Below are 13,893 nucleotides of genomic sequence, written 5' to 3' on the forward strand. Positions count from 1 at the left end.
CGAATCCGTCTGATTGACGTCTGATCTCACGCTTCAGCAGAAGAGATCAGACTCGAGGAAAAAGCAGTGAATACGATCAACATCACAGCTTTACCCAGTGCAGGAATATTCAACACGCTGATCATTAACTTCCTCTGCTTTTCAATATTCCTAAATCCTAAATCCTTCTGTTTATTACCGATTTCAGATGGAAATAATAAACGTTATCGTTTCTATGGTAACAGCTCATGTCTATGGAATTATAGAGGGACGTGCCGCATAATCAAAAATCGAAGGCGGCTGCTACGACTAATGCCGAGTTCACACACTGCACAGTTTTCAGAGTGGTCAGATAACGGTTGTGTTCACACTGCACGATGGATCGGCGACAGGAGGTTACACACTGCATGACTTCACTATAGGAAGAATCGCCCACACAACTGTCTGGTCCACAAACTGCGTTTCACAACCGAACGCATGCGAGAAATAACACAAGATCACACATGAGACCAGAGTTCTCACGCGAGACTGGAAATGGAACCACGCAAAAAGTTCACGATCCAAATGGTCAGTGCGGGGAACAAGGATTGTGTGTTCTGCAGAATTGAACAAATGAATAGTTTTGCAATGTGCTGCTGCTGATGCGGCTGGTCAAGCAAATGTTTCTGCTTTATTTCTGTTTGATGCTTATTTATTCTGATATAACTATATTTAAGACTTTTTTTTCTGATAAAAACCTATAAACTAGAATATTGTGCTCCAACTGAAGCCACGCTTGCTGATATTGTGGTCTATAACTCCTCCCTGAACTGACCGCTCCCCTGTATCTCGCTCTCTCATCGGCTGTAGGTCATCACCGTGGTATTTTTCAGTCAGGACTCCTTTCACACTGCACGACTTTGAGGCGGTGACAGGTCCAGATGTTTAGCACGGCAAATATTTCACGGGAGTCAGCGACTCCTCGGCAATTCGGTCAGATCGTGATTTTGGTCATTTTTTGGCAGTGTGAACTTGGCATAAAAGAATAAATGCCACGAATGTTTCGTCGTGATTTAACAAAGCAAAAACGGTCTAATCGTATCATGGAACATCATGGAAGGAGTCTCCAGTGCCAACGGAGTCCTGACTCATTTTATATCAGACTCGCGACCAGAAAAATGCGACATTTGTAAAAAATGTCCCATAAACCTGTTTCCATTCCACAGGTGGCAAACTTAAAAATGGTGAAAAGATATGTTATTGTTTATTGTTTATTATGCACAATAGAACCAGAACCGTTCTGTTTTTTTGTTTGTTTTTTTTTTAAATTTCTTTTCTTTCTTTTTTTTTTTTACAAAAAAGAACTGAAATAAAAACAGAAAATGCTGAGTGCTCAGAAAGCACATCCATTTGTCTTACATGCCTGAGAGCTGAAATTAATCGTGCGGTGCGTCTTAACAGAAAAAAAAGAAAAAAAGAAATCATTTGTGCTGCGAGAGCGTGAGGAAGCTCGCTGCAGCCGGACGCGTCCCAGGAGACGAGATCGTTAACCCGCACTTTTTTTTTTTTCTGCGTGTAAAGTAACTGAAGATTTCTCATGCTAGTCTGAGGAGGTGAGATTTCTTGTAATTGCTCCTGGAACCAAACACATCTTCAGACATGAAGAAGCTTTAAAAGCCCCGGGTGTGTGTCTGAGACGGAGATTAAGGTCAGAGTAAATATTCCACTCGTTCGGAGTCAATATCTTCTCTGTCTTCCTTCGTGCTTCGAGATATTTATAGCTGAAATCAGGAATCGGGAAGGTGTGCCATCATCTCTATTAAAGCCCTTGTTATCGTTGCTATAGTAACACCTTGTTCACGCGGATGCGCTACGTCGTCTAGTCATGAAAAGGATTTAAAAAATCTTCTTGAATGAAGAAAATATGGTCTAGGATATGATCGAAACTTGATAAACTTTCCCCCCCCCCGTTTCTGGAAGGAGTCTCCAGTGTCGGTGCTCTGTGAAGTCAGTGAAGTCATTCCAATACATTAAACTATAAATTAAATATATTTATTAATATATTTTTTATTTATTAATATATTATTTATAATATAATAATATTTATTAATTATAAATGTCTACAACGCAACAAGACATTCACTAATTAATTAATTTCAAAGTGGAATAAAAGAGGAAAAAATTAGGAATAGGAAAATATTCCACTTCATGGTTGCTATAGCAACTGCTGACTGGCAAGGACGTGTTCGTATACTGGACGCTTCACATCATCTAATAATAAAAAGTCTACTTTAATGAAAAGAATATGATCTGGGATATGATGGAAGCTTAGGATGAAGCTTTCAGGAGACGTTTCTGGAAGGAGTCTCCAGTGTCGGTGGAAAGGTCAGTGAGGTCAGTAAGGTCATTCCACAGCATCCAGTGTAGCTATAAATGGCTCTAAAGCGTAACAAGACTTTCTGTAATTAATTAAAAACGACATAATGTGTGTAAGAACACAATGTGGGCCTCTACAGGGAAAATAATCCACTTCCTTATCCACATCATCCCTGCATGGATTATTTTCCTGAAGTCTATTATTCTTTCCATAAATCCAGCAAATATTCAGCTTTCAATAGTAATGCTGTTTCATAATAATGACAACAAGCTGCTGATGTAAGCGAGATCGTTTCCGTTAGCTTTCCAGTACGTTAGCCGTCGATAAAGAGCTGCATTAGCAAAGATTATCCTTATATCCTTATAGAATTAATAATCAGTCATCTCTGAAAATATATCTGAAATGATTGATGTAGTGAGCAATTGCTTTGACCACAAAAAAAGGAAAAACAAATCACGCATCATTTAAAGCTAAGAAAAAAAATAGGGTTTCCCAGCAGACAGTCGGTTTCTATGACAACGCTATGTTGATAGAAGATAATAATATAAAACGAAAATAAAAGTTTACACAAGATAATACACAGAGCATTAAACGGTAACTTCTTGTTTGTGCAAGAATTTGATGACAACGTGGCGACGCAGCTAATGAGCCATTCATCAGGGAAGATTAGCATTGTTTCCGATAAAAGAGAACGCGGTGTGAGGCTTAGCATCAACCCGAAGAGAAATGAGAAGAAAAAAAGAGAATAAAATAATAGATGGAATTACAAACAGCATGGCTTTGGATGGAGGAGTAAATAAGCTCGTCGTGTGGAGAGCGTTAAGTGATACGTGTAATTAAGAGGTAAGTGGGTGTAAAATTAGCATGGCTAGTCTGATCTGACATGAAAGCAGCCTTGATGATTTCAAATCTCCGTCGCTCATCCTGCTGAACTTCAAACGCCACTGATGTTTCATCTGCTGGATACTGATGTTCGGGCGGAGGTGAAGGGATGTTCTACAGAGTGTCTGATTATGGGGGTCTGGTGGGACGGGTGTGGGAAAATGATGAATGGATATGAAATTAATAATGAAATCATATTGATGATTTTTTATGGAGAACAGAGTCGAGACGAGGTGATTCACATTGTGCTGGACGACACAGTGATGGGAAAAATCTCTTTAATGTCCTTCGCTTTTTCTCATTTAATGTATTTAACTTGTACTTGTTAAGTAGCACCATTGTAAAGGTAAAGGTGATGAAGATGAAGGTGGTGCTGAAAGTGAAGGCATCGGATAAAGGTGTTGAAGGTGAAGGTGATGAAGGTGAGTGTGACAGTGAAGGTGGTCCTGAAAGTGAAGGTGATGCAAAAGGTGAAGGAGGTGAAGGTGATGATGACGATGATGATGATGATGACGGTGGTGCTGAAAGTAAAGGTGATGATGAAAGGGGTGAAGGAGATGAAGGTGAGGGTGAGGGTGATGGTGAATTTGGTGCTGAAAATGAAGATGATGAATGTGATGATGAAAGTAAAGGGGGTGAAGGTAAGGGTGATGGTGATGATAAAGGTGATGGTGATGGAGGTGAGGGTGAAGGTGATGATGAAGATAATAGTGATGAAGGTGGTACTGAATGTGAAGGTGATGGTGATGAAGGTAATGGTGAGGGTGATGATGAAAGTGGTCCTGAATGTGAAGGTGGTGCTGATAGTGAAGCTGAAGGGAGTGAAGGTGGTGAAGAATGTGGCGGTGCTGAAGGTGATGCCAAAATTGTGAAATTGTGATGCTGAAGGTGAAGGTGGTGATGAGGGTGAAAGTGAAGGTGAAGGTGATGATGAAGGTAAAGATGATGATGAAGGTGAGGGTGTTGATGAAGGTGAGTGTGACAGTGAAGGTGGTCCTGAAAGTTAAGGTGATGCTAAAGGTGAGTGAGGTGAAGGTGATGATGACAATGATGGTGATGATGATGGTGATGGGGATGAAGGTGATGATGATGAAGGTAGGGTGGTGCTGAAAGTGAAGGTGAGGTTGAAAGTGATGATAAAGGTGAAGGTGATGATGATGAAGGTGGTACTGAAGGTGAAGGTTGTGCTGAAAGTGAAACTGAAGGGGGTGAAGGTAATGAAAATTGTGATGGTGATGAAGTTGATGCCAAAAAGGTGATGCTGAAGATGAAGGTGGTGAAAGTGATAATGAGGGTGAAAGTGATGGTGATGATGAAGGTGAGAGTGATGGTAAGGGTGGTGCTGAAAGTATTGATAAAGGTGATGATGAAGGTAAAGATGATGATGAAGGTGTTGATAAAGGCTGATGAAGGTGAGGGTAATTGTGAAGGTGATGATGAAGGTGATGGTGGTGAAGGTAAAGAGAGTGTATGAGTGAAGCCGGCGATCACTTGGGAAGAGTTCCAACAAACGATGAACTGGACCACAATCATCACCGTTCCTACAGCTCACCTCATGCTAATCTCCTTCTGCTAGCAAAGAAAGATTTAGTCGAATCAGAACTTCTTCTAGAACAGTCCAGAGAAACGAAATTACAACTCAATTCAGCACTGATTCATCTCATTAGCTCTAGAATTGTTTCCTCATGAATTTTGTCTGAAGAATATAAATCTGAACAGACAGTGAAGCGCGGTGGTGGGAGCATCATGATATGTTTTCTGCTTCTCTGATCAAGATCTTTATGAATGCTTGTGAAATTATACTCAAAGTTCATGAGATCATGTCCTCCTGAGATCACCCTGTACACCTGTACTGTACAAATGACTGCAAATGCAAACAAGGAAAGAAAACGAGGCCTGGATGTCCTTCCAGATCAAAGGTGAATCACGTTTCTGTTTTCCTGTAGAAACCAGAAAGTGAGAGAGAAAGAGAGAGAGAGAGCGAGAGAGAGAGAGAGCGACGTCTTAGACGTTGTGTAAATTTATGTGCATTTTTATGGGCTGTGCGTTTTATTTCGTCCTTCACAATGCCTCCTAATGATTGCTATCTGCGTTGCCTGAGATTTGAAATTGCCACATTGCCACATCTATTTGTTTACGTGCTGTTATCTAGTCAGCAAAGCTCGGCGTTATCCCTCCCGCCGAGCGGAATACGGCGGTATTAGTCACGCCGGGTGGAGAACGAGAACGAGCGCAAGAACGAGAACACTCATCATCGAAACATAGAAAATGCCAAGGTGACAGACTTTACTCAGAGTTTATTTACTTGGAGTCAAACTTCTTGACGACGAGCTAATCCTGTTCCGTCGTGTCATTGTGGCCAGGACGTGATTACTCGAGTCGGCGTTTGTGCCGAGATAATGAAAGGACCCCAGGGTGAGCCTGACCTGCACATGGCACACGATGTTCACACAATTACTCTCATAAATACAGCCTGGACGGGCTCGCTCCAGACAGAGCCGGACCATTTTCAAGTGGAAACGGAGCGACGACCCTGACCCGAGGCCACCCGGGGCTGCTTCCACAACTCCTGCAGATCTGCAGCACGGCTTTTAATGATTACAAATCACCTTCTGCCTTTGGGCTGCGGAAAAATAGGAAGCGGCAGTAAAGATAAGAGATGAGCTCATACCAACTACCTCACATCCTCCATCTACAACCAAACACACTGAAGTTTCTATCTATCTATCTATCTATCTATCTATCTATCTATCTATCTATCTATCTATCTATCTATCTATCTATCCATCTATCTATCTTTAGAACAAAGTAGAAAACATCACATGAAGGCGCCTGTCAGAGTTTTTGATCTTCTTCGTTTTGTTTTGGGTTTTTCTTCTGGGTTTTCTGAACGCCTGAACAGAGTCTCTGTCAGGTGAAATTACCTGAGTGTAAGAGCCGATATTTCGACATATTTCACCGACAGAAACAATAATTATGGAAGAAAATGTGAAAATGTCATCAGTCAGAACATTTTGTTCGTTTTTTTCGTTCGAAATATAGATGGTGACAGATGTTACATGGCTCATGATGCAAATCACTTTTTATTTCTTTTTTTTTGAAAGAGTTGGGTGAGTTCCTCTGTTGTTTGAACACACACACACACACACACACACAGCTTTCTGCAGGCTCTGCAGGATCGGGTTAGTCGGATCCACTTGTCCATCTATAAAGAAGCGTTTCTATCCGGATGGGCGTGGTTTAATCTGGAATGACTCCGCCCCCTTTCACAGGGCACAATGCTCTTCTCTGACCTTCAGATTTTGAAATGTATTAAACATCACTCGCTATCTATCTATCTATCTATCTATCTATCTATCTATCTATCTATCTATCATCATCATCATCATCAACATCATCATCAATGCAGCATATTCTATCCTTTGGTTATTCCTTTATCCTGATCCAAACTGTCTTACTGTGTTCAATCCTCCTGGGAAGTTCGTATATATTCCAGTGGGGAAGTCATAATTACGACATCTGGTGCATCTGAGCTGCTTCGGTCTGAGCGAGACGGAGTTTCTGTTCATTAACTACAAAACACTACAGTACTTTTTTTAAATGTTTTTAATGCTTTTTTAATGTTTTTAATCAATTTATGACGCCACTGTAAACTTTAGCATTACACATTTGATCGCAATCAAACTGATTCTCTCGTATAGCTGATTAAATGTTAGTCAATTTGCTTGTATTTCAAAAATGATTACAATAACGGATCACGTAATAGTTGGATAAAATCGGCTTCTGAGACCAGAAAACATTCAATTTAAACCAATGTACCGCCAACTACCGCCATGTTTTCTGACTGACACGCCGCCAAACTCTGTAACCCGGATCTCAGAGAAAATCCCACTCGTAATTACATTCTAGCGGAGTTTACGTGCGTAAATATGCTCCATGAAGCCTGGTTTATATTTGGACCAATGGCAACTTGAGCAGCTCGGGTCTCACGCTCTCCTGCGTACTTTATGAACATCCGGTGGATTAAGTGATGAAGTGACACTAGACGATGCTTCGGAGGATAAACGTCTCGCTCCGTCTGGTTCAGGGATTTCATTCACAATAATTTCCAACACTGACAAACTCCTCTGTTTCTCTTTAAAACTTTCTGCCTGCCGTCATCGTGACTGTTGTCATTATTACACGGGAATGATCAAAAGTATTGGTACCCACGACAGACGTTGGAAAGCTTTTCAGAATTCTAGAATTATTGTTGTATAACTATTTTCATTTCTATTTTTCTTTTTCAGACAGTCGTAAAAGCATTTCACTATGTGGTATAATGTAGAGTTTTGTAACTGAAGAATTCAGTTTAAATCTGGTCCTCAATAAACTCCATAAGGATGCAATTTGAGATGCAGTACTACTTTTAGTGAATTGCAGCTACAGTGTCACCCTACTGCCCCCGCTGGTCATGTCAGTATTGCACTATTGCGGTGATTTCTGACAACGTGAACATACACTCCTGATTACTACAGGATACGGACACCAGCCGTGTTGTGTACATTTCCTGGTAGTTAAATGCGAGTTTAATCCCGGTTTAAGACTCTCAGGGATCAGCTCTTGTACACTGATGACGGTTCCTTCGTACGCAGATGTTAGAAGTGATGACTCTGAAATTAGAAAAGCTGAGAAGCAAGGTTGTACTTTGTGTGTGTGTATGTGTTTACAAAAAGCTAAATCCCCCATAGGCCATTTATTGCTCATTATTATCCTGCATTCAGCAGCATATCTGACCCCGCTTGCTAGCATTCTCCCTCTTGCTCAGCTTTTGGCACAGAGCTTCTCATGTTTGTTTAGTTAATGAGAATCCCCTTTAATTAGATTTTGATGAGCATCCGGACATCGATCAGGGAGCGAACTGTGTCTGTCCAAGAACAGGAGGTGCCAGCTTACATGGCCATCGATCTTCCTCTTTTCCTCACAGCTTTTTTTTTTTATTCCTCCTCAGGTCTACAGCATTAACCAACAGGGTTACAGTCTGAGTCGTGCCACTATGGAGGGGGGCGCCAATACTTTCTAAAAACAATCCTGTTCTTAAAGGTTTGACTGGTAGAGAAACCATATGATGTATGTATATGATGTACGGCCCTGTCATCCTGAGAGATTCTTTCTGTTTTGAGTTTTAATTGTAGAAAGTGAAGACATATATCAGAGGAGTCTGTAATATCGCAAGATGAGTGTAACAGGAATAAAATATAAAGGCATACAATGTTACAGAAAAACAAATAAACAACAACGAGCAGGTCGGTGTGATCCTTTATCATAGAGATGTTGCTTATTTGCAATTATTTCATTATTGCTCTGTGTAAAATCACGCATATTTATCGGCTCGGGTGGGTCATGTGACGAAGCAGAGCGTGCCAGCAAGACCATAAAAGGGCATCTACGTCACATTACTCCAGCTTCTACTTGTCTGAAGGAAGCACGAGTGGACACTCAGGGTGTGGCTAGCGACGCAGCGTCTCGTTCTCATCTCAGGGAACCGGATTACATACGTTACCTGGTGTAGTTTTTTCCTCTCTCGGAACAGTCAGACAAAAAAACCCAAACAAACAAACAGAAAAAAACAGTGTTACATAAAAAATAAATAAACAAAAAAAAAGTGTTACAGAAAAAACAAGCAAACAAACAAAAAACAGAAAAGAAAACAAAAAAACAAAACAAAACAACCAGAAAGTTGTAAACAAAACAAAAACAAAAGTTGTAAAGAAAAATGAAAGCTTATTAGTTTTTGAAGGAATCACTATCAGGGGGTGTTGATGTTGGTGTCGATGTTAGCTGATACTCAGGGGTTTGGTGTCTACGAGAAAATCAAAATCTCTCTGTATCGTTTCCACATCCAGCGTTAACATCATGCCAAGAAGCGTTTTACTGCCTTTGAGCCTGGTTACTTTTATGCTTCAGCATCTTGTTAACCATAAAAGCCACGGCAGCAGGAACACCGCGTTTACTCTCCGTCTCTAATCGGACATAATGTACAGATTTTCCTGTGAAGCCTCTCATCCTCTTCACCCTTTGCATCCTAAATGCTTCCTGATTCTTTTCATCATATTATAAAAACCCATGCTTAGATCAAAGAGCTTGTTTTTTTTTATATACATTCAAGGTCCGGTCTCTTTTAGCGGACACTTCGGTTGTTTGTCTTTGGGTTAGTAAATAGAAACAGCAGCTCTTACATTTAAAAAAAAAAAAAAGAAAGAAAAGAGAATATCTGAATCGGCCCATCCTTCTGAAGAGCAAAGCTTTATAGCGATAGTCCGTAATCCGCTTTTAGCCAAAGACGTGCGAAAAGCTCAGAGTTCTTTGACTGAAAATGTCACGCGTTCTTGGGATCTGTAATCGTTAACCTCAGTGAGGAAAATTGCTATCGACTCACCATCATTTCTTCGCAGGTACACGAGCTGAGATTTCATAACTGCATTGTTGTGGAAGGATTGACACACACACACACACACACACACACAAAAAGGAAAATTCTGGAAATTCCTCATTGATAGAAGCTTGGCATGATCCCACACACTGCCAGCATGCATTAAGATGGAAAATTTAACTTTGTTACTGTATTATTGTGTAAATGAGCAACTATCAAGAGTCTAATTCATCATCCGATCTGATCTTCTCGTGCTACACGGAGTAATTATCGCTGTAGCTGTCTGTGTGGGTCTGAAGATGGCGGATAATCCACCAGACTGTAGTGTGGAACATGAGGGGAAGATGAGTGGATGATGGACTTCTTGGACCTACCACGTAACGGGTTTCGAATAAAATCTCCTTTACCTCACACCTGGAAGGAACAAAGTTCTCCTAGTTTGCTAACACTGCTGAACTACCTTAGCTTGTTTTCTTTGCTATTATTATTTGCATATAATACAAGGCTGAAACTAACAGGCAGCTAACTAATTCTAGCTTGTCGCTGCTATATGTTAGACAAGACGTGTTTGTTTAATCGACTTTAATGTATAGCAATGGCGAGCTAGAATTTGTCTTTAACTAGCTAGAAAGCATGAACTCCTATCCTATCTTAAATAGCCCTATTAATATATATCGACTTGTCTTGGCTAATGCTAGCTAGGTTGACATGCATCGATTCCTGTAGCTAATATAAACAGGCTTTTTGCAGCAAATGATTAAAAATTGGTTATTTACAGGATGTTTTACTTCTGATTCTTTACTCAGCAATCGACATGAAGCTAATCAGGCATATGTGTAGCATAAGTTGAATAGATAAAATGATGAAAATATGACCATTTCATCATTGATATTTATTTTATTATTTATTGTTTCTAAATATTACCTTTATAAATAGCAACTTTCTCTTGAGTGCATTTTTTATTGCTGATTTAAATAAAATTCGAAAGTTTTAAAATAAAATGGAAATGAAAATCTTTATTTAAGATTCTGACTCCAGAATATTCTACTTCTACTATTTTATTTTCACCTAAGTAAAATTGCTCAGCGCTTTTCTCCACCCCAGATATCTGTTTAGTCGCTCTGAATCCATGCCAAATCCTAACACTCAGCTTGTAGCCGTTTATCAGCTGATTAGCGCTCACCGGTTTGCGGCTCATCGGTTTGCACGTGTGAATCGAGTTAAAAGTCTTACCGCAGCTCTTTGAAGGGTTCCGCTCTGACGTGTGGCGTCTCCACCGAGTTACTGAAGACTGCACCCTCTGCTCCTGAAAGCACAAAGCAGAACACATTAGCTGCGCTTGACCAACATGCTAAAATCAATGGACATAATCTCTAGAGCTACAGAATCGACTGACCGGCGCGAGGTAGAACGATAACCTCGCGCACACGGTGCTCCGACTCAACCGGCAGGTCGGTGTTACTGCCGAAACCCGGATCAATGAGTGATCACCAGTGTGATACAGTACACCATCCTCTGTGAGCTCGGTTCGTTTAAAGAAACCTGACCTCTGATGAAGAGTTTGTCTACCACCAATATAGCTATAACTTATTTTCGATAAAGAGAGAGTCTAAGCATTCTGATGGCATTGTATTTATTTATTTATTTATTTATTTATTTATTTATTTATTTATTTATTTATATATAAATAAACATTTTTTAGGAGCTGCAAAAAATTTCAATTAGAGTTCAAAAACTGCTGATGCACTTCCCCTTGTATTTACAGTACACAGATTTCCTTTAGGGATGTTCTTAAATTATACCACAGTCCGAAAACCCCAAAAAAAAAAAAAAAAAATGCAAAGCTTGCTCATGAGGGACAGATCTATCTTTTTCCAGCAATAACAGCTCCAGGTTTATCAGGAAGTTTGCTCTCCAGATGCAGAAAGAGGGAGCTCGAATAACCGTGGAACCGAGGATGATTTCAAACCCGAGGGAGATCCCAACACGCTCGTAAAGCCCGGGTCTCACTGGTGTGGAACTTTTACACAACCAAGATTAAATAAGGACACAAGTGTGGCTAGATCATCCGTACACTCTTAAAGAGAGCGGTTCTATTGCTTCACTCGCTTCATATACGCTCTTAAAAAATTCAGGTTCTTAAACGGTTCTGTGTCAGGATGTACGGTTCAAAGAGGAGACTTTATCATCCGTAGAACGTTTCCATTGCACGTAGTGGAAAAAGGTTCTTTAGAGACTATAAAAAATGTTCTTTATGGCACTAAGATTAAAGTTCTTTAAAGTTCTTTGGAGAATCATTTACTGAAAGGTTCTTTGGGGAACCAAAACTCATTCTTATATGGCTCAATTAATGAAACTGTTCATAAATCAATAACCAGAAAGTTTCCCCAGCACTGCAAAATTCATGTTTGAACCAAATAAAATAAACCCATTGTGTTTCTATGGTGCTGGAGGTGGATCATTTGAAGCAAAGGACCAGGGATTGGTTCTCTGGACATCCATATTTTAAAAAAAGTTCATATTTAACAATCAAAAATGTCCAACATGATGTCCTGCCAACATTATGACAGGTAAATACTACTGATTATCTCCTCTGTTAGTGGGTGGGATATATTACGCAGCAAGTGAACATTTTGTCCTCAAAGTTGATGTGTTAGAAGCAGGAAAAATGGGCAAGCGTATGGATTTGAGCGAGTTTTATAAAGGGCCAAGTTGTGATGGCTAGACGACTGGATCAGAGCATCTCCAAAACTGCAGCTCTTGTGGGGTGTTCCCGGTCTGCAGTGGTCAGTATCTATCAAAAGAGGTCCAAGGAAGGAACAGTGATGATCCGGTGACAGGGTCATGGGCGGCCAAGGCTCATTGATCCATATGGGGCGTGAAGGCTGGCCCGCGTTCCTGTTCCATGTGATCCGATCCAACAGACGGGCTACTGTTGCTCAAATTGCTGAAGAATTTAATGCTGGTTCTCATAGAAAGGTGTCAGAATACACAGTGCAGGACGACTGTTTTGGCAGCAAAAGGGGGACCAACACAATATTAGGCAGGTGGTCATAAGGTTATGCCTGGGCAGTGTATTAATGCACATGTTCTGATATGTTATCGTTTCCATAGTAACAGCTCTTTTACATGATTTTCTTTCTAGCGAGACTTCTGTTAGATGTGTTTTCTGTTAGATGTTTATGAAACATTTTTACAGGAAGGAGTCTCTAGTGTCACATTCCAGACATGACTTCTAGCTTCTCAGTAGCGTCATAACTAGCTGTGTGTTTTTATTTAATATTATTTTATTTGAGGGAAGGGAAAGAAGGTTTATATCTGCTATATCAAAAGTGAGAACAGGACCTAAATATTTTGAATAGATTTTGAAGTAGAATTAATAAGGTTGGCGTATCGCTGTGGTTTAAGAGACGGAGCTCGGAAGCAGCCGTGACGTTTTATGAACATAATCCACGTTTTGCTTCAGCCTGTATCATGCCACCCCAGGTGTGGATTATTTTCAAGGAAGAAATCCTATCAGAACTTTCACAGCCCCCCGTCGCTCTGTCTTCTCACGTTAAAAAAATAAATAAATAAAAAATCATGTGCATCCGTTATATCTGATACAGTTTAATGGAGACCTTCATTTTTCTCTGCTCCTGTTCCTATGTAGCAGTAAAAGGGCTAATCTGTAGCTGTGCTGCACAAGCACAATCTTCACACATCACACACACACACACATATACACACAGACACATCTGTGTGCTGCAGTCACAGTTCAGAGATGCTAATCGTCGCCTCGGGGAATGAATAAAATGAATAAAGTGAACTTGTGTGCATTGCAGCATGGCCGGGGAAACAGTATTATAGCCGAAGAGGAAGTTAGAAACGGAGTGAAGCGGCTTAAAAGAATCCGACAAAAGCTTTACTGCCAGACAGGAAGTGATGACGCTTCTAATACATTCCTACATTCATACATCTACAACATGCCTTATGGGTTCTAATCAACTTTTCCATGAATTTTTCATCATGCTTTATAACACACTCATGATTTCTGTCCATCATGCTTTCATTTCATCTCACCAGCAGCTCGATAAACCACCTGTGGAAGCGCTAATAAATCATTTTTGCCTGCGCTGTTAAAAAGCGCACACCGTGAATGACTTGTTGTTGTATTTCTCAAACAAATTCAATAAGCACTTCGTTCAGACAATACACAGGCGCCCCCCTGCCGACACGTGCTAACGTGGATGCGATAAACGTCCGTAAACAGATTGAATGCGTG

General features: G+C 40.4%; 1 protein-coding gene across 4 annotated transcripts in view; it reads right to left on the reverse strand.

Annotated features, from left to right (window-relative positions):
• sgcd (sarcoglycan, delta (dystrophin-associated glycoprotein)) overlaps positions 1 to 13,893 on the reverse strand; it is a 173,430-nt gene that overhangs the window by 8,780 nt on the left and 150,757 nt on the right. For all 4 annotated transcript variants that reach the window (XM_058415613.1, XM_058415614.1, XM_058415611.1 and 1 more), the window contains exon 6: positions 10,863 to 10,935. In XM_058415613.1, the coding sequence (XP_058271596.1) occupies positions 10,863 to 10,935 (73 nt within the window). The remainder of the gene's footprint in view (positions 1 to 10,862; positions 10,936 to 13,893) is intronic.

This window comes from Hemibagrus wyckioides, linkage group LG18, assembly GCF_019097595.1.
Source record: "Hemibagrus wyckioides isolate EC202008001 linkage group LG18, SWU_Hwy_1.0, whole genome shotgun sequence".
In the NCBI taxonomy this organism is placed as follows: domain Eukaryota; kingdom Metazoa; phylum Chordata; class Actinopteri; order Siluriformes; family Bagridae; genus Hemibagrus; species Hemibagrus wyckioides.